This window comes from Antechinus flavipes, chromosome 5 (genome assembly GCF_016432865.1).
Source record: "Antechinus flavipes isolate AdamAnt ecotype Samford, QLD, Australia chromosome 5, AdamAnt_v2, whole genome shotgun sequence".
Taxonomy (NCBI): Eukaryota; Metazoa; Chordata; class Mammalia; order Dasyuromorphia; family Dasyuridae; genus Antechinus; species Antechinus flavipes.
In genome coordinates, this window is record NC_067402.1 from 100,089,537 (window position 1) to 100,116,207 (window position 26,671).

The 26,671-nt window shown below is 41.1% G+C and overlaps 2 protein-coding genes across 9 annotated transcripts; one reads left to right on the plus strand and one right to left on the minus strand.

Moving 5' to 3' along the window:
• The first annotated feature begins 1,342 nt into the window (after nt 1–1,342).
• Nucleotides 1,343–20,261, plus strand: KEL (Kell metallo-endopeptidase (Kell blood group)). 8 transcript variants are annotated; one of them, XM_052000929.1, is made up of 19 exons: nt 1,357–1,690; nt 1,808–1,895; nt 2,647–2,821; nt 3,053–3,307; nt 5,240–5,364; nt 5,685–5,831; nt 7,270–7,326; nt 7,455–7,679; nt 7,967–8,118; nt 10,687–10,816; nt 13,199–13,312; nt 14,048–14,146; nt 14,311–14,388; nt 15,186–15,286; nt 15,479–15,589; nt 15,826–15,893; nt 16,675–16,844; nt 18,543–18,638; nt 19,995–20,261. In XM_052000929.1, exons 2-19 carry the CDS (start codon nt 1,872–1,874, stop codon nt 20,154–20,156), a joined length of 2,289 nt encoding a protein of 762 aa, XP_051856889.1. In that variant the 5' UTR covers nt 1,357–1,690; nt 1,808–1,871; the 3' UTR covers nt 20,157–20,261. The 8 variants fall into 8 exon arrangements, with proteins under 8 accessions (XP_051856895.1, XP_051856897.1, XP_051856889.1 ...); XM_052000930.1 differs by having other exon boundaries at nt 1,358–1,690; nt 7,455–7,643; XM_052000931.1 differs by having other exon boundaries at nt 1,358–1,690; nt 3,116–3,307.
• A 254-nt stretch (nt 20,262–20,515) lies between these two features.
• Nucleotides 20,516–23,230, minus strand: LLCFC1 (LLLL and CFNLAS motif containing 1). Its single transcript, XM_052000938.1, has 2 exons — nt 21,808–23,230; nt 20,516–21,086 (listed from the first exon to the last, which is right to left on the minus strand). Exons 1-2 carry the CDS (start codon nt 21,953–21,955, stop codon nt 20,890–20,892), a joined length of 345 nt encoding a protein of 114 aa, XP_051856898.1. The 5' UTR covers nt 21,956–23,230; the 3' UTR covers nt 20,516–20,889.
• Between the last annotated feature and the right edge of the window lie 3,441 nt (nt 23,231–26,671).

The following is a 26,671-nucleotide window of genomic DNA, read 5'->3' on the forward strand; positions in this document are numbered from 1 at the left end:
TCTGCTTTATAATATAATTTTAGATCTGGTACAGCTAAGGCACCTTCATTTGATTTTTTTTCATTAATTCCCTTGAAATTCTTGACCTTTTGTTATTCAATATGAACTTTGTTATAATTTTTCTAGGTCATTAAAATAGTTTTTTGGGATCCTGATTGGTATCGTGTTAAATAAATAGATTAGTTTAGGTCGTATTGTCATCTTTATTACAGTTGCTTGACCTATCCAAGAGCATTTAATATTTTTCCAGTTAATTTTGTAGTATTGCTCATAAAGTTTTAGATTTTCCCTTGGCAGATGAATTTGTAAATATTTTATACTGTCAGTAGTTACTTTAAGTGGAATTTCTCTTTGTAGTACTAACTGTTGGATTTTGTTAGTGATATATAAAAATGCTGATGACTTATGTGGGTTTATTTTGTATCCTGCAAGTTTGCTAAAGGTGTGGATTATTTCTAATAACTTTTTTAGTAGAATCTCTGTGGTTCTCCAAGTATACCATCATATCATCAGCAAAGAGTGATAATTTGGTTTCCTCATTGCCTACTCTAATGTGTTTAATTTCTTTCTCAACTCTTATTGCCAAAGCTAGCATTTCTAATACAATATTGAATAGTAACAGTGATAGTGGGCAACCTTGTTTCACTCCTGATCTTATTGGAAATGGTTGCAGTTTGTCTCCATTACATATGGTGCTTACTGATGGTTTTAAATAGATGCTACTGATTATTTTAAGGAAAAGTTCATTTATTCCTATACTCTCAAGTGTTTTTAATAGGAATGGATATTGGATTTTATCAAATGCTTTTTCTGCATCTATTCAGCCTTTATCTTTTTCTTCCAGAGGAGGACTTTATTGCACTCTGTTGGAGGATCTAGGGCTACTTCCATGTCATGATGCAATTAGACTTTGGGAACTATGTAATGGGGAACTAAGAGATGGGGAAATGACTTGTGCAGGGTAACAGCAGTAGTAAATAGATGAGTGAGGCTCTAATTCCAAATTCAATAGTTTTTTTCTAGTCACAACTCTCTCTGTCTTAAATAGTAAGAAATAGGGTAGAAGAGTTGAGGAACAGAGCCTGAGAACTTTCTGAAAAACCTCACAGACCTAAGTGGAATTAAATTGAGAAAAGAAGTGAACGACTCATTAAGAATGAGAAGTGTTGGTGAGAAGAAGGAAAGAAAAACAGTCTAAATAACAAGAATTTTGGGGGAACTTTTCTTCACTTCTCTCTGGGAACCTGAGATAAGGAAGGTGGAGGCCCACAGATAAACAGGCCTCCAAGCAGTCTAAGAGTGGAGGTGGGGGAAGGGCAGGGTGTCCCTTTCTTGAAAGAGAAGTTGCAGGGGAAAGAGATGGTAGAAGAGGTTGTTTCCTCAATATCAGACCATAAACTCAGTAAAATGGACAAAAAGAAATGGGGATAGGAGCCAAAGACTCAGACATATGGACTATGAGACAGAGAAAAAGACATTTAGGGAAAGGTTAGATCAGCTATTGAATTCAGGACTTCAACATCATGGGACAGATCTACTTGGTCCAGGGGAGAAGGGATTTAAGACATTGAAAAAATAAAGAGTTCTGGAAAGAGGAGACTGATGGGAGAGGAAAAGACTTAAGTATTATGAGTAGAGGGAGAACATACAAGAATGTTTAATGGAAGAAATTCTGGAACACCATGTGAAGGTAATATCAGAAAGCTCAGAATAACTTTGGGGTGAGGAGAAGAGGAATTGTGTCCAAAGGGAAGCCCCATTTTCTCCCCCATTTCCTAACCCAGCTCCTCCCTCCTCTCACACCCAGTCAGGGAGGGTGGAGACCAGAAGAAGTAGAGGGTAACACTACTCTGGGACAAATTAGAAGCAGAATGGAGACGGTCTGGACTCAGCAGGTAAGGAACTGCCTCTTTACCTTCTCCTCTTCAGTTTCCCTATCTGTGTTTTTTTCTCTTTGGTTTCTTCTCCTCTATCCTTTTCTTTCCTTTCTTCTTGGAGTCTCCCTCTACCCAGAAGCCCTTCTATTTCCTCCATCCTCCAATCCCTCCACAATTTCCCAAGACAAGAGAGATAGACTTGGGCCTAAGCCAATTTGGAATCCTAACCCAATCCTATCTGTCCCATGAGGCTGATGATAAAAGCAGCTTGGTATAGTGAAGAGAGTATTGGACTAGCAGTCAGGATATTGAGGCAAATAACCTCATTTCTCTTAAACTCAAGTATTTCATCTATAAATGAAAGGATTAAATTAGATGATCTCATATCCACCACTCTTTCTCTCTTCTTTTCATATTCTGTGATTCTTTCTCCCAGTACACATGAAACGCCCATTCCCTTTAAGCTAAGTTTCCCAACTTAAGTTTCAAGCATGTAAATTTTAGTGAGGGGAATAGGGAAAGTCACCCCATTATATGAAATTGTTCTGACACTAATACTTCCCTACCTTCTTTTTTTCCTGCTCTGATGAGTAGTTCTAATCAATAGCCATTTCCTAAGTGCCTAAACATACAGAAGACTTTTACTATTGTTTCTTCTTTGTCTTCCCTCCCACTTGGACTCATCTCTTACCCTATTTTGTGTCTGTCTGTCTTTGTGTACATTTCTCATTTTTTCTTGGTGAGTTTTAATTTTGGGTTTTGTCCACAGGGATCCAGAGAAGAATGGAGTTCACGCAAGACCTTACTGGGATGGGGACTGATGGGTATCCTGCTCCTCGGCCTAACCTTGGTTTTTTCTGTGCTCCTGTTCTACACCTTCCATAGCTGTGGACCCCGTATGCAAGATACTGAATCTTTTAGTCTTCTACTCATACCCCCCTCAGGTCTCTAATCTTTTCCATTCTATTTTGAAAGCATCTTACTTCCATTGCAATACCTTGATATAAGGCACCTCTCACCTATTTTCTTTACCAAGAATTTCTAAACTCTCTCACTGTTAATTCCCTAAGTTTGTTCTAGCTCCCAAACCCCAGTCATCAGCCATCTGTTTCTAGTTCATCCAGTGCTCTGTGGAATCTTACTCATAGCCTTGGATTTGGTATCTGCTTTTTCAGATGGTCTTGGGGAGGGAGTTTCTATCCTGTATATCTTCTCCAGCAGCCATCCTATACCCACAGGCCCTTGTGAGAGCCCTAGATGTCTGGAGCTTGTGGCAAGTTATCTGACTTCTGGAAATGCTAGTGCCCTGCCCTGCACAGACTTCTTTAACTTTGTCTGTGGGAACTTAACATCTGGGTGGACCAAGGAATCCAAGAACATATTGCAAGTTCTAAAAGAAAAGAACCAGAATCGACTCCGGAGAATGTTAGGTAAGTGGAGTGAGAGACAGGATATACTTGTATTACTTTTGTGATAAGTCTGTGCGATTGGATAATTATAGAATAATTGCCCCAGATTATGTGTAAGAACATCAATCTGAGCGTCCACAAGAATGAGGCTCCTCCCCCTATTTTTCTTCCATTGTGTCTCAAGTATCTCATTTATTCCCTTTCTCTTGCCTCCTCCCGATCCCCAGCTCAACTAATTTCTGCCTCTCATCTTTTGCCTATATATTTCTAAGCTCTCCATGTCTTTGCTCTCCAACTCCCTTCTATTGTCTTGGTTCCCTCTCTACTCTTCCATCTAGCTCAGCTTTCTCTACTCACTCCCTCTTTTCTAGTTCCTCCTACTTTTACTTCTTTCCTAAAGCTCTTTTGTCTCTCAATTTCCCTCCTCTTCCAACTCTTTCTTTTCTGCCAACTGAAGTAGCTGAACATATCCTTTATGCTGAGCAGAGAGGATTAGTGTATGACATAAATTTAGAAGGATTAATTGATGGACCCAATGTGGTGTTTTTCTTCTTTTAATATAATATAATATTATGGTTCTCTCTGAGAGAAAGCAGGTTTCTCAGGGAGATTTTCTGGAGGCAGCCTTAGTATCAGTTCAGATCAATAATTACCCCAAAACGCAGCCAGGTGACAAAAGTTCAGATCTTTTATTGTCTCCAATATAGCCCAGTTAGCTTAGAAGCCTATCTCTCTGCTTGGTTCCAAGAGCTCTTGCAGCTTTGTCCTTTGCTTCTGCCTCTGCTTTCTTCAGCCTCCAGAGCCAGCACCAAGTTGAATCTGTCTTGCCTCTGAGAGGGGGCTTCTGGCTCTCAATCTCCCAGAGTGCTCCTCTCTGACCCCAGTCAATGTTCTGAAGTAAAACTCCTCACTCAGAGAGAGCTTCTGGCTGAACTCACTTGACACTCCCCTCTCAATCTAAATTCAGCTGAACTCTCCTTGAAGTAACTAACTAACCCAAAGCTGAGAGACTCTTTATATATGATGTCCCAAAAGTTGACTCCTCCTTCTGGCAGCACACCTAAGGGAGGTGTGAATTCATAAAGTTACAAAGTTTATTTTGTAAATCTCCCATACTTGTGAATTCCAATGAGTAAAGGTATGAACACAAGCATTGTATCAATTAGTTCTACTTAATACTTTGTTTCTTCTGGCCCATAACATCTCCTTATAGGATTAGATCAATCATACTGAACGCTAAATTAGATAATTATTGTCTCTATCAACTCTAATGACAACAGTTTGTAAAGATTTCAACAACCCAATTAGCATAAGAACTGCTAATCCAAAACAATGTTTTTTCTGTAAGTGAGATAACACATGTAAATTATTTTGCAAACTTTAAAGCCCTGTATAAATGCTACCTACTATATGCCATGGTAATTAGAAGAACCCATGTAAAGAAGGCTTTTGAACTTGAATTTATGAATGAAAATCAAGAACAGAATGGCCCTCTCCTTTTCTTACCCTTTTATTCTCCCTCTTCTCTCTTGTGTCTCATCAACCTATGTCTTTTCAGTATCTTCCTCAATCTCTCTAATGTCTTATTCACCCCATCTCCATCTCCTTTTCTAAGCCTTCCTTTTCTCCATCTCTTGTCTTCTCTAAGTCTCACACTTTTTCTGTACTCCATTTTCAAGACTGCTAGTCTACCTCATCTCCCTCTCTCATAGCATCTCTTTTTAGTCTTTCTCAGTACTACACACACAGACACACACACACACACACACACACACACACACACAGACACACCATTATACTAGTCCATCGTTTCCCCACTTCTCTGCCTCTTCATTTCCTTCATCTGTTTCTTTTTTCTTTGTATCATCTCTGCTTCCATTCACAACCTCTGAACTCACTCATTTCTTCCACTTTTTTTCATCTCTTTATTCCTTCATGTGTTCCTCTCCTTAGAAGCTTCAGTCCCCTGGCCTCCTGACTCTGCACAGGGAAAGACTGTGAGGTTCTACAAAGCCTGCATGGACACAGATGCCATTGATGCTTCAGGGACAGAGCCCTTCACACAGGTCATTGAGGAGGTAAGATCTTAAGGCAGCAGGATCTTGTACAAGATTCAAGACACAAAGGCCCCCTTCTCTACTCAGGACTGGCATTCCCCCAGTGCGTGTGTGTGTGTGTATGTGTGTGTGTGTGTGTGTGTGTGTGTGTATGTGTGTGTGTGTATGTGTGTAAGACCTTGAAGTCCCAGGAGATCGATAAAAGTGACAGGGACCTATGAGGTAATCAGAGTCTCAGAAAAAACAATGAGCAGAAAAGTCCAGATGTGGATTGTTGAAGTCAGAGACAGTCTGGACAATGGGTGCTGATCACATTGAGTTCTGTCTCTCTTTTGTCACAGCTGGGGGGCTGGAGTATCTCAGGTAACTGGACACTTCCTGATTTTAACCACACTTTGAAGATTTTAATGAGTCAGTATGGTAGTTTCCCATTCTTCAAAGCTTACCTGAAACCTCAACCAAGTTTTCCACACATACCTGTGATTCAGGTGAGTCTCACACATGTAGACATCTACATGGTAGCCACCGGCTTACCAATATTCTTCACTCCCTACCTGTCATGTAGGAAGAAGGGGGAGAGATTATTAGTGAGAGGAGGAGTACAAAATAAATGTGCAATGGGTAGAGCCCCATATGAAGGATACCAGAGCCCAGAAAGTCTTAAGGACAGGGAAACAGAAAGGCAATATAATATAAAGGATTATTGTCATGATATAAGTCCCATGGCTTTCCTCTCCAGAAACCAGAATGACCTTACTTTTTAATCAATCGATGAATATTTATGAACATTGTGTTTTAACACTTGGATAAAACACAAAGTATTTGTGAAGTGCAAAAGAAAAATAATGTTTTTTATGGAGCCTCAAGAATTTTTCAGAGCAATAAGCATTAAAAGATGAATGTGGAAAATAGTAAACAATATGAAATGTTGCATAATGGCTAAATTTGTGTCAAATATCAGAAAGTATCATGACAAGAACTCTGGGTTGGAAATTAGAAGACCTGGGTTCAAATCTGTGTTCTGTTATGTACTGTTTGTGTGACCTTAAGCAAGAATATAGACTTAGTTTCCCTATCAGTAAAATTAAGATGTTAGCCTAAATCAGAAATATAGAGCTAGAAAAGGCTTCATAAGCCTTTTATTGCCAACTCCCTCCTGAGAAGCCTGGGAACATTAAGAATCCAAGACACACATAGTAACCAATAAGAAAATAGAGATAACAGACAAAAAATTATCAAAAGGTTCGAGAGCAAAATGGATAGGATGGTAGGTAGCAGGGTGGTGTTTTTTTTTTTTTTCTTTTTCTTCAAGATATGGAAAGACTTGTTTAAATTCTAAGCTAAAGAAGGAGTCAATGGAGAGGAATAAAGATGGTGGAGACAGAAGTAAGGTGTCTTAGAATGGAATCAAAGGCAAAGGACAAAGGATCAAAGATAAAGCACTGAAAAGAGTGTAGAACTTGGAATCAGGAAGGAGGGGCTAAAATCCCTGCTCCCAGAGTAACTCCTTATATAACCTGTGTGAGCCCCAGGTACCACCTCTATAAAGTCAGGATAACAATACTAGTATTACCTTACTTTAGGGGTTCTGAGAAAAACACTCTGTGAATCTTACAGTGTTATATAAATGTCTTTTGAGAGGATTTGGAATAACTGTCCCATTGCAATTGCCTCTCCAAATGCCCCATTTTCAGAGACTAGACCCTAAATCTCAGTGCCCCTATCATTGTCTTGCCTCTTTCTCTACTTCTATCTCTTCTTCTCTCTCTCACATATCTCCTACAACATACTTTTAATCTCAATGCAGGCTCTTCCCTGTACCGACTATCTTTACCTAGTACCCGAGAGTCTCCTCCATATCTATCTCCTATTTCCTTTCCTCCTTCCCCATATACCCCATTTCTCTCTAGTGTTTCTTGTGTCCAGATTGACCAACCGGAGTTTCAGATACCCTTTCGGCCTGATCAGAAGAACTACACTGAGGTACGGAAATATTTTATGGTCTGATGTGGGGGAAGAAGGGATGTGAGTTTATGCACATAAAATACCATGCCTGAAAAAGAGATGGAGGGATTACAGAAATTGTGTCAAAAGCTGTTTCTCATTCTCAGATATTGAGGGCATACCTGTCATATCTACAGCAACTGGGAACCTTGCTGGGGGGAGACCAAAATGTTGTGTTGGAACATGCATCTGTATCTATAAGCATAACTTCAAAACTCTTTCTGGCTGCAAAACCCCTGGATCAGAGGAAGAGAGAGGGCAAGCTCTTCCAAGAGACTACTATTGCCCAGCTGCAGGTGCCTGGCTTCTGGAAAGGGGATAAAAAAAATAGGGTGAACCTACATTTTGGTGTTCTTCTTTTCACCAGGGTCTTCTGAACTTCACTTATAATCCCTTCATAATCTTCTGTTCTTATGGTCTTTTAAATATAACCCAGTCCATTCCATACCACCCATTTATTGCTCTTATCCAGACTGTCTCTATTTCTTCCTTAGTTTCCCAAGAGTCTCTTATGTTACCTTGGATATAGTATTTTCCCCCATTATACCAGTACTAAATAGAAATCTTCTCCATGACCATTCCTCTTCCTGTATCTAATACTTTCTATGTGCCCCTCAAGGAAGTGGCTCCTTCTGTTGACTGGCTGTCTTGTTTGCGGGCAACGTTCTCCCCAGTAACCCTCAGTTCTTCTCAGTCTATCATTGTTCATGACTTGGAATACATAAGAGGCATGTCCCAGGTGATAGGACAGACACCAACGGACAGATACAGGTATGTACTAGGTGGGGGGTGAGCAAAAATATCTGTTATAGGAAGTAAGGAAAAATTCAGGAGTCATAGGAGAGAATCTGGAATACTAGAAAAGGTGAACAAAGATGCTGGAAGGTGTGAAGAATATAGGGGAGGAATGAGAGACCCAGAAGCCCATGGGAGATAGGAGTGAGTATACCTGCTGCAGCATAAGAGGACTTGGGAGAAAAAGTGATATGGGTTAGATATAAAAATAGTAGCTAGCATTAATAGATGGCTTTAAGGTTTGCAAAATGCTTTATATACATTTTCTCACTTGATCTTCATGTCATCTTGTTAGGGATAGGGTAGATTGCATAGAAAAGGTTGAGTGGGGAATTCAGGGGGGTAAATAGCTTCAGGAAGTCCAATTCTTTTCAGCTCAAATACTAGCTGGGCAAGTGTCTTAATTTTAATTCTGGTCAAATTACTCAATCTTCTTTGCCTGAGTTTCCTCATCTGTAAAATGAGCTGGAGAAGGAAATGATAAGCCATTCCAGTATCTTTGACCAAAAAATCGCCAAATGGGGTCACATGGTGTCCATTATGACTGAAACAACTAAACAACAACAATGGAAAATATGTTGGGAAGGGTGGTGAATCTGGGGGAAGGAGTGAAGAAATTCTTGTTTCTATCTTCACTCCAAATCCCGTTGCTCTTATCTGAGGATCTGGGGGCTTCTTCCAGGTGCTTTGTTCTCAGAAAGTAACTGTCTCCTCTCTTCAATAACCCCTTATTTTAATAAATTATCTACAGTGACACAAATCATTTATGCCAGCCTTGAAGGCAACACAATTTAATCCAGGTTTGAAACCAAATCAGGATATTTGTTATCCTCAGGTAGGCAGAGATTGACAATTTGTGAAAGAATGAAGGAATATTATTTAGAAATCACACAGGATCACAGATTTAGAAGTGGAGGAACTTAAGAGGGTCTCTCATCCAGTCCCTTCATTTTAGAGATTGGGAGACTGAGGCTCACAAAGATTGAGTTATCCCAGATGGAATTCAACCTTGGGTCTTGTATAAAATCCAGCTCTATTTCTACTCTACTATGTCCACCCTTGACTTGGGCACATCTGCTTCCAGATTCTAGAATTAAATCTTGCAGATTCCTACATTATTTTTCCTTTCATTACCCCTAACTCCCAACTCTCTTTCCTGAAACATGTTGATATGAATCTTACCTTTGTTCTGAAAAGAATGTTTCAAACTATTCCCCAGTGTCCCCTCTGGTCTCCATTCTTTTAAAGGTATTGTCTCCTTTATCAGAATGCAAGGCTCTTTTTTTTTTTTTTTTTGCTTTCGTTTTTATATCTCTTGCTTTTAGTACAATCCTTTGTAGATAGTACATTCTCAATACATACTTTTGCATTCATTACTTCAAACCTATTTCTTGCCTTTCTATACCCATTTCTCCCTGGCTTAGAGTTTGTCTTCTCTATTCAATCCTAGCCCTTTTTGTTTGTTTTGTTTTTGTTTTTAACCAATTTCTCAGCTGAATTCACCCCACACTGATCTTTCTTGGCCACCCAGAAAATAGCTAGCAAATTACTACAGTACTCCTTATTCTGCCCATCATTCTAGTTGAGCTATTGACCCAATTAGATCTAATTTTGCTTAGTATAGGAGGGACAGTCCTACCTGGTTCTCACCATGGTATAGTGGGGAAAATATGAATTTTTTTGTCTGCTTCAAGCCTCATCTTTATCATTTACTCCCTCTGGGCCCCAAAGTAAACCTCTTACCCTTACTGGGCCACACTATCCTCAGCTGTAAAATGAAAAGACCTCCTTAGATGATCTTTAAAATCCCTTTGGGTTTTAACATTCTATGAATCTACTGAAAACATCACTCCTTTTCTTTTTTTCTTTCCTATCTGGATATCTCAGTTCATTCCTGTTTCTGATTTAGTTTTGTATTAGCTACCTGCTCCAGTCCATTATTCTAATGTTAGTATAGATCTTGGTTTCTATCATGAAACAGTCATTTACCTATGTAAATGAATCATACTGCCCATAGGGGCACTTAAGAAAATTATAATTAGTTTGCTCTTACTCATCTACCTACATCTCTCTTTTCTTATACTGGATTTGAAATCAAAGTGCTGATTCTAAGTTCTGTTCCAGAATTAACTCTGACATTCATTCTCATCTGTGTTACCTTGGTCTAGTTTCTTTGTAGTTTCCTATCAGTTTCCTCATCAGAAAACTGAGGGAAATGGAATAGAGTTTCCCTTTTATCCTGTATTTTCCTTGTGTCTTATGTTGTTGTTCAGTCACTTCAGTCATATTTGACTCTTCATGAGTCCTCGTAGTGTTTTCTTGGTAAAGATATTAGAATGGTTTTCCATTTTCTTCTCCAACTCATTTTACAGATGAGGAAACTGAGGCACACAAGGTGAAGTGAATTGACCAGGTCACAAAGCTAGTAAATTTTTGAGACCAGATCTTAACTCAGAAGTCTTCCTGACTCTAGCCCTGGTCCTCTATCCACTCTATCATCCAGTTGTCCCATATATTCCTTGTCTATATGTTTTCTTTTTCCAGAGACTACCTTCAAAGCCACATGATCCTAGGGCTGGTTTCAAAGCTTATCCCAGCCCTAGACAGTCACTTCCAGAATGCACAGAGGAATCTGAGTCAGAAACTTCAAGAACAGACTGGACAATCTCCCATTGTGAGGAAGCATTAGATATAACCCTCTCTGTCTGGGTTGGGGAGGGTGGGATTTGCAAATCATTTTACCAGGAATAACATGATGAAATTCAAAGGGAAAAGATGCCTCAAGGAAAAAAGGAAATGTCAGCTGGCAGGGGGATTTCCAGTCATAGTATATGATCCTAAACCCTAAAGTGATTAAAAGACTTCATTTTCTTGTCACCAAATGTTAGACTGAACTCCTAACAAAGCTAGACACCTCCTGAGTCCCTTGTTTCAAACCCAGGCTCATTTCTTCATAACAAGTAAATGTGAAATAAAGAGGTCAGGGTTATTATATTCCTCACCATCACTACTATCAATTGAAATGAGCAAGTTAGGAAATAATAATAGTATATACATTTCTAAAGGACTCATTATTTTACACAGTTCCTGACCGCACAGCCCTGTGAGGTAGGCAGTATAGGTATCATACAGAATCATACAGATTCTGATGTTCAAAAAGCAAATGATTTTTCCATTCTTAATTAGCTGATCAATATAAGCAATATAAGCAGCAGGCCCAGGACTCAAACCTAGGTATTTGTATTTCAAGTCCTGTACTCTTTTCCTTATGTTGAACTACTTGCAAACAGGTGTTTACAAAACATGATGGAATTCACCTGAAAGCTGAGAGCCACGTGGAGGAAGAGACACCAATAGGTGTGGACTCTCACCAAACACTTTTCCCCACATCTCTGCTGATCTGTGTTTCTCCAGTGCCAAGTTGATTATCTAGATTTACAATACTATAATCAATGAGATTAGCTAGCCCTTCCCTATGATCTTGAAATTATCAGAGCACTTACAAACTATTTCATGATGAATGAAATTGGACCCAAAGTTTAGTCATTAGTTTTAGGTGTTCAAACTTAAACATTAGTAATTAGATTAGAAGGCTGATGGGAAATAGAGTTTTACATTTGATCCATCATTCATTTTGAGCACTTTAGCTTAAAAATTCACTAATTCTATATTGTGAAGCAGCATGGTTGAGTGGATCAATGGTTGAATCTGAAGTTAGGAAGATCCAAGTTCAAATTCCAATTCTGATATTTGAGGCCATAGGCAAATCATTTAACTTATCTGAATCTCACTTTACTCATTTACAAAATGGGAATGACAATAGAACCTATCCTTTTGAGGTGGGAATTAGTGGTGCAAGGCTCAAAGGAGAAAGCCCTTTGCAAATTTTAGGAAGCTACAAAAATGTCAGTTACCATTTGTAGTTCCTTGATGTTTGTGTTAAATAATCTGATCCATATGAACAGTAAGAAGTTTGTGCCAAATGCATGAGAAGGCTTACTTGGTGATTGGTACTGTAAAATGATGGTGGTAGGGGGGGAGCTCTTCTCTGAGATCACTGGATTTCCAAGGTTTCCTGGTCATAAAGATTACTATCATGTCACTGAGGCCCACATGAACTCAGTGAATGTTCTACAATTTGTTTAGAAGTATTTCCTTTGGGATATCATGGTTTAGTTCTCCCTCTTATAAAAACTCTACATCTGCTTCTGAACAACAGATATTTGTACAGGGTGAGAAGCTGTTGCAGAATCTTTGACTAAAACTCCTTTTCTGAAATTCTTAGCTAAAGATGCAAATCATCTTAGAAACAAATGCCTCATCATCACAAAACCCAAATAATTTTGATTACATGAAATCAAAAAGCTTATGCATGAAGAAAATCAATGCAACCAGCAAAGGAAAGGAGTCTATCAAATGAGGAGAAAATCTTTGCATCAACAATCTCAATAAAGGAACTAGATGAAACTAACATAAATATATAAGACTAAGAGCCATTTCCCCAATGGACAAGAAGTCAAGGGAGATACATAGATCTGAAAAGAAAGTAATGGCCTAGATTATGGCTATGTTACCTCAGAGAGGAACTAGAGACCCATGCAAGTCCAGTCATAAAATTCATTCATTGAAAATTATTCATTGGTTCTTCAACAGGAGCACCATATTGCAGAGCTATTTTGTTGTTTTTAATGAAGTGAGAATCAGTATTAATATTTATTGACCCTAAACACTTATTATACCCACTATTTCTACTACCTATTGAAAGGATCATCTTATACACTGCAATATAGTGTTGAGCCAAGAGTTCTGCGTTCAAATTCTAATTCTCAGACTTGTTAATTATAAGTCTGAGCAAGCCTTTTGATTTCTCTGAGCCTTAGTCTCTATCTATAAAACATAAATCATAAATGAATTAATTATCTCACAGGATTATTATAAGGGAAATAATTTATAGACCATGAAATGCTATCTCAATGCAAGTTTGCCATGTTTTCTGGGATTTGAATGGGAAGGTAGTATCCAAAAGAAGTCATTGACCTCTGTCTTTCCTTCACAGACAATCAGCTTCCCTCGATGGAAGAAATGCATAGAGGAGACAGGGACCTTCTTTGAGCCCACATTGGGAGCAATGTTTGTTCAAGAAACCTTCGACCAACGCAGCCAAGATACTGTATGACAGGATTCTTTTCCAGTCCATTTGATTCTTTTTTTTTTTTTCCCCTAGCCATACTCTCCCAGAATCTTTTTCATTGAATCTCTCAACACATTTTTGAATCAATCAGATAGTCATTGAAAGGGGCAGCAATATAAAAGTAAAGGAGGTTTTGTTGTTTTAAGATAGGGAGGCTTCAGAATGTTTTAAGCTTTATAGGAAAAGGGCATTACACTTGTAAAGACTGAAAATATTGCCTAGGGAGAGAATGAGTATAGCAGCAAGGTCCATTGAATGGTGAGGAAGTAGGGGGGGAAGAATTGCTCAAAGAATTCACATTAGAAAATGGGAATAGCTTCTTGGAAATGCCACTGTATTTATTGGTATTTTCCCTTTGTCTCTTTGTAGTTGGATTGTGTTTTCAATTTCAGACAGCAAGATCCCTGAGGGTAGCAGTTGCATCTGTTGTGTACCTTACTTTCTCCTTTTCACTGTCATAGAAAAAAAAGAGAAGATGCTTAAGAGGGGACTTAGGGGTACACACCATCAAAACACTGATATGCCCTTTGTTTTTTACCTTCTCCCTCAAGGCCCCTTTCCTTTCCAGCTGGTTGTAATAACTCCAGTAATTCAAGCATCACCATTCGACCACCCGCCCCCACCCCCTGGCTCCCACCCTTAAAGGTCTTAGCAGTAGAAGTTAAGTGTTGATGTTTATCTCATCTCCTTCAATACCTTTCCATCAATTATCAGGCCACTCAATTTTTCTCTGAGATCCAAAATGCCTTGAGCAAGCACCTGAAAAAGCTTCCCTGGATGGATGAAAAAAGCCGAAGAGAAGTCCAGGCCAAGGTATGTCACAGAAAAGGATAATGAGAGGTGTTAGAGTGACGGCTGGGGAATGTGGAACAATATGCAATATATTAGTCATTAAAGAGACAAACACACAAGACTCAGGGAAAGTTTCCTCCTTATAACATTGAATCTAATATTGATACCCTACCATGTTTTCCTAGTTATCCCAGTTGAAGGGAGAAATTGGAGCCCCAAAGGAGTTATTGAAATCCAATCCAGCTAAACAAGACTATCAGGATGTGAGTACCTCTGACTCCTATTCCTGGTCTCTTATCCTTGTCATCCCCACCCCCCATTCTTGGTGCTTTCCCTGGGAGCTTTCCTATTAACTGTCTACCCCTTCTTGCCCCCTGGCATCTGTTTTCTTCCTTTTCCTAGCTTTTTCTTCATCCAGAATCTCCTCTGCTTTCCTGAAAATGTCTTCCCTACTCCATTCAAATACCCTAACAAGCCCTTTCCCTTCTGTCACTCCCTATTGTCAAGCACTATTAAGAAAAAAGTAATTCTGGCCCTATATATATGTGTGTGTGTGTGTGTGTGTATGTATGTATGTATGTACATGTTTGTATATAACTTCATGGATGTGTGTATATGCATACATATGTATATATAGTACATGAGTGTCTATTTGTATATGTATGTATTAATGTATGTGTATTTCAATATAACTGGTTTCCTTTGCAATTTTATGTTTTATGCCTTTAAAAACAATTTTTTGAAAATAGGTCCATAGGTTTCTCCAAAATGCCAAAGGGGATTATACCAGGGGGAAAAAAATTAAGAGCCCTGCTCTCTACCATGAAATACTATGGCAGCAAAAGAATTGGAAGTTCTGTCTGGGTTTTAGATCTAGCTGTGAGTGTATTTAAAATGGGTCTCCATGTATTTGGTTTCTTTATCATTGTATCTATGTCTGTGTGAACCTTTGTCTCTATGGAAGAGACTCTCACATCCCTGGAAGGCCGTCGGATTGTATTTCCTTGGGCAGCTGTTTGTGCATCAGTGTGTGTGTCTTTATATTGTCTCATCCTCCTAGATCAATTTTGGTCCCAGTTTCCTTCAGACATTCCTAAGTTGTTCCCAATCCCTCCGAGAGAGGACCATGAGAAGCGTTCTGGAGACTCCTCACAGTCACAGGTACAAGCAAGAAATACTGAGTCAGAGAAACCTTTATCCTGGATCATGAGGAGGGAAACTTGGGAATCTGTGGGAACAAGGACAAGAATGGCCAGGAATGGTGTGAGGTTGGCTCCCTGAACCTTGGGTATTAAGGGTGGGGTATGGCAAATGGTAGGGAATGGAGTTTCATCTCTGCTCCTTTTCTTACAGTTGGAAGGTACCCCCTTGGGAGGTCAAGGCCTACTATTCCATTTCTGATAATGTGGTTGTTTTTCCTGCTGGACTCCTACAGCCCCCAATCTTCTGCCCTGATTATCCAAGGTATGGAGACATTTAGCTGGGAGAGGGAGGTAAAGGGAAGGTTCTTGGGAAGGATAAAAGCCTTTGAGGAAGAGGATGGAATGGGGGAAGGAAGTCCTTGAGAGAGGAGAGAAGATTGTACAGACACAGGTCTCATGCTGGGGAATGGAACAATGGGAAGATTAACGTTAGAGCATTTGGAGTAGGTCAGTAGGTGAGTTCCCTCTTTCTCCCTGACCCAATCCCATCTTTCTTAGCGCTGTGAACTTTGGAGCTGCAGGCAGTATGATGGCCCATGAATTAATGCACATCTTCAACCAGTACTGTGGGTAACGGATGGGTACAAGAGGGAGGATGGAAGCTTCGGGTATGAATTTGGGCTCTCAAAAGAATGGAAGGACATTATGCATGTGAAGTAGTGATTGAACACTGATTAGTCCAACATGCTGAATAATATTTATGTCAGAGGGGTGGAGGTTGGTAGGAGAGTTTGTCACATTCCCCTTTTATACCCTCCCCCCCATATCCTGAGTATTTTAACTATAGGAAGGCAAATGTTGTATATGAGCTGGGGTGGGGGGAATCAGTCAAAAAACATTAAGTACTTACTGTTTGCTAGGTACCTTATTAAATATAGGGATACAAAGAAAGTCAGAAGATAGCCCCTGTTCTCTCTCTTACAGCCTATTAAAGAGGGGCTATCATGTCATGAAGAGCAATTTATTGTTAGAAAAGAAGGTGACAGTTCAACCTTGGATGGGAGAGAAAAGAATCTAGTCCTCTTAGCTATAGAGTTTGGACAAGTCAGGACAGGGGTACCACATGGTCATTAGGGTTATAGTGCCAGGAGGAGAGTCATGAAGAAATGAGCCTGGGTTTGAAACAAGGGACTCATGGAGTTATCAGGGAAAGGCAGCATTGCCGATCTCAGGACAAAGGCTAATCCCCTGAGGAAAACTGTCCTTTGTCAGCACCTTGTGGCAAATGTCCATTTTCCCAGGGCTAGTTAGAGATCTGGTTCCAGGTGTTATCCAGATCAGGACTTCTCCTACCTGCTCCCTGCCTTTTCAGACACACTTATTAAGGTTTTCCTATACTTAACACAGTGGTCCCAGGGGGCTGCCCAGCCTGTGACATTTCCACCCTGCATGGGGAGCTGCTCTGCTTGCAGCAACACTACGAGTCCTTCTCACTGCCAGCAGGGAGCACATTCAATAGTTCCCACACCCTTTTGAAGAATGCTGCTGATATAGGCGCCGTGGTTATTGCGATGCAGGTAATTGTGCTCTCCTGCCTGTAAAGGAAACTCTAGCAAAATTCCAGAGATACACATCTCTAGAGCTGGAAGGGACTTCAGAAGCTATCTAGTCTAATCTCCTCTTTTTCAGATGAGGAAACTGAGACTCAGGAAGTTTGATTGACTTATCCAATGTCACCCAGTTTCAAAGGAGGATTTGAACCTAAGTGCTCTGATTCAAAAGCTTGCTCTCTTTCCAATATACTATATTGCCCTCAAATTCTTATCTCCCCAAAATTCTTTGGACCTGTCAAGGGACACTACATCTACAAAACCCTTCTTTTACTACAACCTTTCTACTCACAATGAGTGAAATGCCTTCTTGAGCAATTCCTATTTTCCATTAAACATCTAGGTTCCCCCAACCTCCACCAATCCCTCCTTACCCCTAATTCTCCATTTCCAATCTAACTATAAAACCCAACTTTCTTGACCCTAGTCATTTCCTCAATTTCTACTCTCTCTGGGGTAGGGGACAGGAGGAAAGGTAAGAGCAGAATCTAGAATGAAGAAACTGTGCTGTACATGAATGCAGAGTAACCTAGAACAGAGAACCTATGGGTTGTACTGCATGTAGCATAATCTAGAATAAAGAAATTATGGGTTATGCTGAATGTAGAATGAAAATAAAAAGGGCCAAGGCAGAATTCAAGTACCATTTCACAAGGTATATACAGGCTGAGGTATGGGGAAAATCAGGAAAGCTTGTAGTCAAAAGCTCAGAGTTCTCAAGTCTGAGAGTTTAATTTTAGCTGCTTAATTTACTTAAAAATGGTATTAATTTTCATTCCTCCTAATAATTTTAAAATCAGTATCTTAGCTAACCATCTAGCTAGCATATACAATATACAGATGACACAAGGCTGGGGTAACTAATACTAGAAATAACTGGGAACCATAAAGCTCTTAACAAGGTAAAACATGGGATAAGACCAATAAGACAAAATTCAATAAGAACAAATATAAGTTCTTATATCTGGATTCATAAAAACCTATTTCCCAAATACAAGGAAGTTGAGGAAGCATGATTAGGAAGCAATGAATCAGCAGGGTGCTAGGGTGGTCAAACAAGTGAATGTGATTTTGGGAGTGTGTGATGCCTGGGACTCTAAGGACTGTATTCTGCTCAAACTAAATTAGTAGTAGGTATTGAGCTAGGTGACATTTTTTTTTTTTTAAAGGAAAGGCCAACGCCTTTAAACTGGAGGAGATGGTTAAGAGCTGTGAGATAATTACATGATCACATGATCATCAATTGAAGGAACTGGGGGGACAGTAAGCCTGGAGAAGAGAAGACTCAGAGGAACTTGACAGTTGTTTCCATGAATTTGAAGAGCCATCAAGTGAAAATGAAAATTGCACTTTTTCTGCTTGTGCACATTGGGTAGAGCCACTAAGAATGATGGGGGAAAGGCACAACTGAGCAATTCTAGGTCTTACGTAAGGAACAACTTCTTATTAAGAATCTCCAAAGCAGAGGAGGATGATTTGGGAAGTAATGGATTCCTCTTCAACGGAATTCTTTAAGCAAAATCTAGTTTGACCCTTATGTCGTAGAAAGGGTGATCTTGTTTAAGAATGACCTAGATGGCTTCTGAGTTCCCTTCTATCTCTGAGACTCTCTGCCTCTAAATCTCATGATACTATTTTTCTCTCTATTTCCAACACCATCCTCAGGCATACAGGAATTGGCAGCAGACGCATAAAGGGGAGACTATCCTGCCTAGCTTAGGCCTCGGCCCCTACCAGCTCTTCTATCAAAGCTACGCCCAGGTGAAATAACTGTCCCTACACCCAACACAGACCTTTCCATACTGTGCCCAGTAAGTTCCCTCATTCTATAGCCTGCCCTTAAAAACCCTTTCCCATAGGTCTTCCCTGCCTGGAATTTCTCTTCTAGATGCTTCTCAGAACTTCTAACACAGATTATTCCTGAGATTTCTTCTCTGGCTCCCCTGCTATAGCCCTTCTTCTTCAGACCAGAATCCTCACACATCCCTACTATCACTTTCATTAAAGGCTCGAACCCCTCCACACACCAGTTCTCCACTACAATAGTCATCTCCTATTTCTTCCTAGTCCTCCTCCTCCTTTGATATTGATATAGACACACATTCACACACACACGACCACACTAAAAGCACCGCCACAAAGGTCATCACCATCAAAGTTACCAAAACTGCCACCAAAAACACAACTGCCACCGCCACCAAAGCCACGCCATCACATCAAAAACACTGCCACAAAAGCTATCACCACTAAAACCACCAAAACCACCACTGAAGCCACAACTGCCACTGCCACCAAAGCCACCACCACAAAAACCACAGCCACAAAAGCCACCACCATCAAAGCCACCAAAACTACCACTGAAACCACCACCAAAGCCATTGCCACAAAAGCCATCATCACCAAAGCTGCCACCAAAACCGCCACCACAAAAAAACACAGCCACAAAAGCTGCCACCATCAAAGCCACCAAAACCACCACTGAAACCATCACCACCACCAAAGCCACCACCACCACTGGAGTGCCGCCACCACAAAAACCACAGCCACAAAAGCCACCACCATCAAAGCCACCAAAACCACCACTGAAACCACCACCGCCACCAAAGTCGCCACTGCCACTGGAGTGCCACCACCACAAAATCCACAGCCACAAAAGCCACCACCATTAAAGCCACCAAAACCACAACTGAAACCACCACCATCAAAACCACACCATCATCATCACCACCAAAAACAACAATGACAATGGCTTACTCGTACCAGATGCTACAAGGCACACCCCACACTGGCATAAACTGTTTCTCTGAAGCTCACCTCCCCAATCTCATTTTATGAACTTGCTTCAGCAGACCCTAGCTACCTTAACACTACTGCTGATGGTCACACTCCTCTTAACAAACTTATTCTCTCTTAGAACTATAACCATCCTCTTCTCTTCCACTAGGGAAACTGGCTCACTCCAATTTCTTGGCCTTATCTGTTTTTTTTTTTTTTTCCCTTGAAACATTCTCTCAGTAATCTTCATTTTCAGTCCCATGACCACCCTCCCCATTCACTGCATGCATCTCACCCTTTACCTACTCCGTCTAGAACTTGCTCATTTCTTCTTCTCCCCAGTCTATGTGTGGAAGTCCCAACCTTCAGGATTCCCAAGATCTCCACAGCCCTCCTGTTCTCCGAGTCCATGGACTCCTCAGCACTATCCCAACCTTTGCCAAAGTCTTCAGCTGCCCACATGGTACCCCGATGAACCCTGGTAGCCACTGCCAACTCTGGTGATCTGTCCAAAGATGCTTCCTGGCTATGAACCAAGCACTTAATTATGAAAACCAAGGTATCCATCACCTTCCTACTTCTAGAAATAAAGAAGGGGTCTGTCCTCTCTCCTTGTTGTCTTTCCCTATTTTGTGGTCTCTCCAAAATCCGTGGCAGAAAAAGAGAGAGCACTATGTAAGGTTAAAAAAAATAATCCCATGGGGCTCAGCTTTGAGTTCTCACACAAATAAAATAAAAGACAAAAATGTAGATAGACGCTGATGTCTAATGACCAGTCATTGAATTGGAGAGATGAGCACTTATGGACACAAATGGGAGGGTGACAGTTGGGTAAGTAAGTCTTTGGTTCAAAGACGGCTATCTTCGTTTGTTTTGGGGGTTTTATTACTGTTGCTGCTGCTTCCCTCCTCATCCCCAACCTTCTGGTCATCTCCATCACAGGGCACAGGAGAAGAGAGAGGAGAGGGATACGGTGTCCCTGGCCCAGGATGGTGATGTCCAGGGGGTTTAGTGGCAGAAATTAGGCAGTGGTTTTGGAAACAGATATACGCCACTTCCCAAGTACCATCTGAGGCCGAGGTTTAGGACCAGAGGGTGGGAGCTAGCAAGAATCAGTGCAGATATCCCCTTGGGGGTCACCCTGGGGTCCGGGGAAATCAGTAGGCAATCATGAAGCGGAGGTAGATGTCCAGCTCCTCATCCAGAAACCAGGCGATGACCTCTGCCTCCATGTCCCTCATAAAAAAACCAGGATGCTGGCAAGATTGAAGCAAAAGGCCAGGTCAAAGAGGTGGTCTCGAACTGCTGTGTTCTCTTCTGCCTCCACCTCTACTTCTGCCTCTTCCTCGTCTGAGGGCCCCATGGTCAGCAACTGTATTATCTCTCCAATTGATGAAGCCACAAATTGCTCCTCTAGCTGTTCTTCACCCTCACCTAGAATCAGGGAAATTAGTAGGGATTAAAGGGTGTTTCATGACCTCATTCAGCTCTGACCTGACTCCTTCCCAAATCTGGCCTGAAATCAGAAGGGAATGAATGATGGGAGCATAAGAGGTGACCCAATATATTGCAGAGAGCCCTGGACTTAGGAGTCAAGAGAATGGCTTCCACATTGCCCCAGATACTTGCTGGCTATGTGAATATAGGCAAGTCACGGAGTTTCAGGCCCTCCTCACTAAAATGGAACAATAATCCTTGCACTGCCTGCTTTGTGTATTCATAACAAAATTGCTTTATAAACCTCAAAGTAACATAATCATATTATTATCACCACAGACCTGTTCTTGACCAATCAGGCTGGCTAATTTTCTTTTATCTCTACCTGTAAATACACATGGCTGTCAGGATTCTAACCCTGGGGTAATAGGAAATCAGTAAGTGATCAGATGGGAAGCACTCCCTCTGCCCTTGTTCCCCTTGATACCCTCCGAATGCTCTACATGCTTTGCTAAGTCCTCAACTCTGATACTACCATCACCTACCCTGTAGACCCTGACACACAGAGCTCCCATACTCCAGTAACAGCCCTCTCCGTCCCAATCCAGATAGCAGCCCCTTTCTCAAGCACATCTTTGACCTTTCATTCATTCTGGTTTTGGGTTGAGGTGTAAGGGGTGCCCCCACAATTCCCCTTTTTATTCCCCCATTCCCTCACCTACTGGGGAGGCCCCCTCTTCTTTTTGGCTCCTTCCATTCCCATTTGGATCCCCAGTCTGGGGCTTCACTCCTTGAACCATCAGCAGCAACAATAAGAGGCAAACCAGGAGCGATGCCTGGTGGAGCTTGGGGCCCAGAGAAGTCATCAGCCCATTTACTGGCCCTCTGCCTAAGGGCCTCCACCTGCTCAGGGAGCAGCGGCCTGCCCCTGCCCCTTCCCCTCCCCCTACCCCTCCCCAGCACCCTTACTTTCCTGTCTGAAGAACCTGTGACCTCATGGACTCTATGATATCATAGTCTTAGCTCTATCTCCAGGTTCCAACTCCCCAGCAGATTCTCATTTGCAAGGACAGAGAATAGCCATCAAAGGACAGCCTCGTTTTTCCAAAGGGATCACAGCATCTAAAAGCTAGAAGGAGCTTCCTTCAGACTTCCTAGTCATCTTAGTGTGGGTGGAGGGAAGATTACAAAAACCGAGATTCATCAGGAGGGAAGACAGAATCCTTAACTCAGCAGTTCTCTTTTTCTAAAACATCACTGGGAGATGAGGGAAAGGTCTTAGTTGGAGGAGATGGGGGAGAAGGTGGGAGGGACCCACCTGACCTGTGTACGGAGCATGCATTCTGAACCCACCTAAGGCTCATCACTCTGTCTTTCATTTTCAGGGCTTTTCCCCACTTAATCCTGTGCTTTCTCCTGGAATGATTTATCCTCAGATATTCACAAATTAGGCTAGCCTTGCATGAAGTATTTCTCACCATTCTCATAACTAAGGAAAAAAAGCCCTTAGCCCAGGGAATAAATATTTGGAAGCCAATAATCCTGGATTTTTTCCAAAGAGTTCATGGTTAAGAAAGCAGAGGACAGAGAAAAGGGAAGGAGTGGAAAGGGGCAATTATGGGGCAGGAAGGAGTCAGCTAGGGGATTAGGACTGTGGAATGTTATAGACAGTCTTCCCTGTCTGGCATGAAATGGAGCATGCCACGGGTGAATTGTGTATTTATCCCAAGTCTTTGCAAGGAGACTCTCTCCCTTAGACAGCCCGCTCCAGTGATAGCACTGGCTAATTATCTGCTTCCAGAGGCCCCATCCCATCTAGAAAATCTGCATGAGTAGAAGTTTGGCAGGGAAAGGGATTAGGGTCTGGGCTGGAAAAGACTAGCTGAGATGAAGGACAGCCCCAGGCAAAGAATATTATTGACCTTTGGGGCAGCACAATCACTTTTTTTTCTTTATTAAAGTTTTTTTATTTTTCAAAACATAAGCGTGGACAGTTCTTCAACATTAGCCCTTGCAAAACCTTGTGTTCCCCCCCTTTCCCCATGCTCTCCCCTATTTGGCAAGTAGTCCAATACATGTTAAACATGGTAGAAATATATGTTAAATCCAATGTATGCATACATATTTATACAATTATCGGGTAGCACAATCACTTTTTTAAAAATTTATTAAAGCTTTTTATTTTTCAAAATATATGTGTGGACAATTCTTCAACATTAGTCCTTGCAAAACCTTGTGTCCAATTTTCCTCCCTTTCCCCCAAGCTCTCCCCTAGATGGCAAGTAATCTAATATATGTTAAACATGGGAGAAATATATGTTAAATATATATGCATACATATTTATACAATTATCAGGTAGCACAATCACTTTGCACAAGGACTCCTGCAGGGAAAAAAAATCATTCACCCAGCTCACGTGCAGGTGCTTAGAGCCCCACAGGCAGTTATCTGTATATTGATGGTCACAGAAATAAAGAGGTACACCTGAGCACACATACATGAGACTCCCTCCCCATCTAAGGGCAGATTAAGGAAGGAAGGAAAAGCTTGGTGATTGGGTGAGAGCAGAAGGAGTCGCTTCTGGTTGCTGGGAGAAGTGGATAAAACTTGAGTGTCTCTATGGCCCTGATAACCCCAGCTCTGCACCCAGTGACCCTGCTGGTACAGGGAGCAGATACCTGGATGGAAAAATACTCGGGGGCCCCTCCTGGCTCTAATGGGGGTGGGGCCTTCTAACTGCTGGACCGAAGGAGACTGCATCTTGTTTCCTTATAGGGTTCTATGGGGCTGGGGAGTGGGGAAGGGATGGGAAGGAAGGGAAAAAAAAATTAGCATGTGTTTATCTATGAGTTCTATAAGTTATCTATAAGATCTATGTTATATCTTCTTTCATTTCACAACAACTTGAGAAATAGATATGACTGTCATCCCCATTCTACAATTGAGGAAATTGAGGTAGGCAGAGGCTGACTGCCTAAAACCACAAGGCTAGTCAAGGTTTGAGACCAGATTTGTCCTGAAACCTTGGCTTCAGATCCAGCACTCGATTAATCCATAGTGCCATGAGCTGAGTAGAAGAGAAATCAAACAGGAAAAAGAGGGAACCTAATCCTCCTCTCCTCTGATCTTCTTTTTTCTACTTCCTTGCCTCAAATCTGCTTAATTTCCCCCAAAGAGAAAAATGCTAATTTATTCTATAAATTAAAAAAAAAAAAGTCCCTGGGACAAAACTAAAAGATTCTATACAACCTGTCCTTATAAGCAGACAAACAAATCTTGTTGCTTTGGGAAGAGGAGAATAATGTCAAATTAAGCAGATCAAGATTGGAAAGGGCAGAGAAAGAAAATACAGCAAAATATTCCACTTCTACTCCCACCCCAACATCATTTCCCATCCCATCTAGGACATGGGGCAATATGCCTCTGATGACAAGTGATCCTATAGATTAATAGGTTTGGAATATGACCACTGGAATTCGAATCTACTGCTTTCCTCTAATTTGGGACACAAGTTACTTAGATCTGGTCTCTAACTGTAAAAATAAGAATGTTGACCTAAGTAATAATATCTTTTTTTTTTTTTCCTGATGAAACAATTGGGATTAAGTGACTTGCCCAGGGTCACACAGCTAGGCAGTTTTAAGTGTTAAGTGTCTGAGTCCAGATTTGAACTTGGGTCCTCCTGACTTCAGGGCTGGTTTGTATTTAACCTTCCTTGCCCTAAATGTTCCCTAATCCATAAAACAAGATGGATAAATTAATATATATAATTATATATATAATTAATAAAGAGGAGGAAAAGGAGAAGAAAGGGATAGAATTAAAAGGTGGAGAGAAGGGGGGAAGAGAACTGATCATAACAAGTTACATCTATTTATTTATTATTTTATTAAAGATTTTTATTTGTTAAACATATTCATGGGTAATTTTTCAATATTGACCCTTGCAAAACCTTCTATTCTAAATCTCCCCCTACTTCCCCAAACACCCTGCTCTAGATGGAAGGTAGTCCAATACACAAATAACTTTCATTTATGTAGTAATTTTATGAATACAAGAATCTATACATAATCACTCCACTTCATTTTCACAATATTCTTATGAGGTAGCTATCATGAAGTAGCATTATTCCTATTTTACAGAGAAAGAAATTGAGATTTAGGAAGCTAAATTATTTACCCCACTTTCAATAAGCTCACACAGTTAATGGCAAATCTGGAACTCAAATTCAACTCTACTCATTCCAATTCTGATGCTTTTTCCAATGAGAAGAGCAAAGCAAGAAATGGAGAAGAGGGGCACTATTCAAATGGCTGTCAAGTTGAAGAGTACATGAGACTTCTGTGGATAGAGCACCAGCCTTGATGTCAGGAGGAACCAGGTTCAAATCTGACCTCAGACACTTAACACTTCCCAGCTGCGTGACCCTGAGCAAGTCATTTAACCCCAATTGCCTCAGGAAAAAAAAAAAATAAAAAGAGTGCATGAGACTCCTGAGTGGCAGTTGTTCCAACCCTACATATCTCCTCCTTCCCTCAGATGTACACACACTCCCTTATAGAAGAGGAAGTAGAGAGAGGAAAATAAGGAGAGAGTCACTCAGAAGGTCAGTGCAAGATTTCAGAAAGAAGAGACAAGTATCCTAATTTGCACAATGTATATTCTTCTTTCCCACCTCCCTGAGGTGTGAGGAAATAATGTCCTCAGTGCCCCAAACTCCTGGTTCACCTGTCCTGTGCGGCTCTGACCGACCTGGCCAGCCTCCTTCTGAGCCTGCTCCTCCCACTTTCTCCCAACCCCTCAAGGATGAATTTTATGGGCCTCATGTTTCCTTGGCAGGGGATCCTTACCTTTCCCTGCTCCTGCTTATCAATCCATCTACCCACCTCCTCCCAACCTTATCGGGGCCCTCATCTCCTCAGGGCCCTCCATCTCCTCAGACTGGAATCCCTAAGGTTACAGTCCCCAGCATTGCCTTGGCACCTAGCAAGGTAGAAAAATAAAAGCCCACATTTCTCACTCTTCACCCTTTTTCATACTCCAAGAGAGATGATCAGTTATGGGGCAATAGTAGGAATCTCTGCTCTTACAGTAATCTCCTCCCTAGAATCCTTTTTTTTCGTAAGCTTCTCAGATGTGCAGATGGAAGAAACCAAAAAAGCCAAGTTCCTTATTTTTACAGATAAGGCAACTGAGGCCAAGAATAATTGCCCCCAAATCAAAGGAGCAATAAAATGCTGGTGAAATTGAATGCTGGGACTTGTGTCTTTCAATTCAACTGCCTTCCATTGCACCCTTCCTTTCTTCTCCTTTATCTGTCAGACAGAAATGGGTAAGTGAACATGAGCAGGAATAACCAAGGACTCATGCACAAAAGTCACTTCTTCCCTCCTGATCTCACACTTCTCAATTGTCACATAATAGGGTTGGGTCAGAGAATTGTTTTAAAAGTTCCCTCCAGCTCTAGTGATCTTGGAATCGGGAGTATCTCTCTGAACTTCTCAAGAATCCTCCAGAAGTTTGAATGTTGGTTTTATCCAGGATGCTAAAGTGAGCCCAAGTTCCCCTCCACTTGTCATCA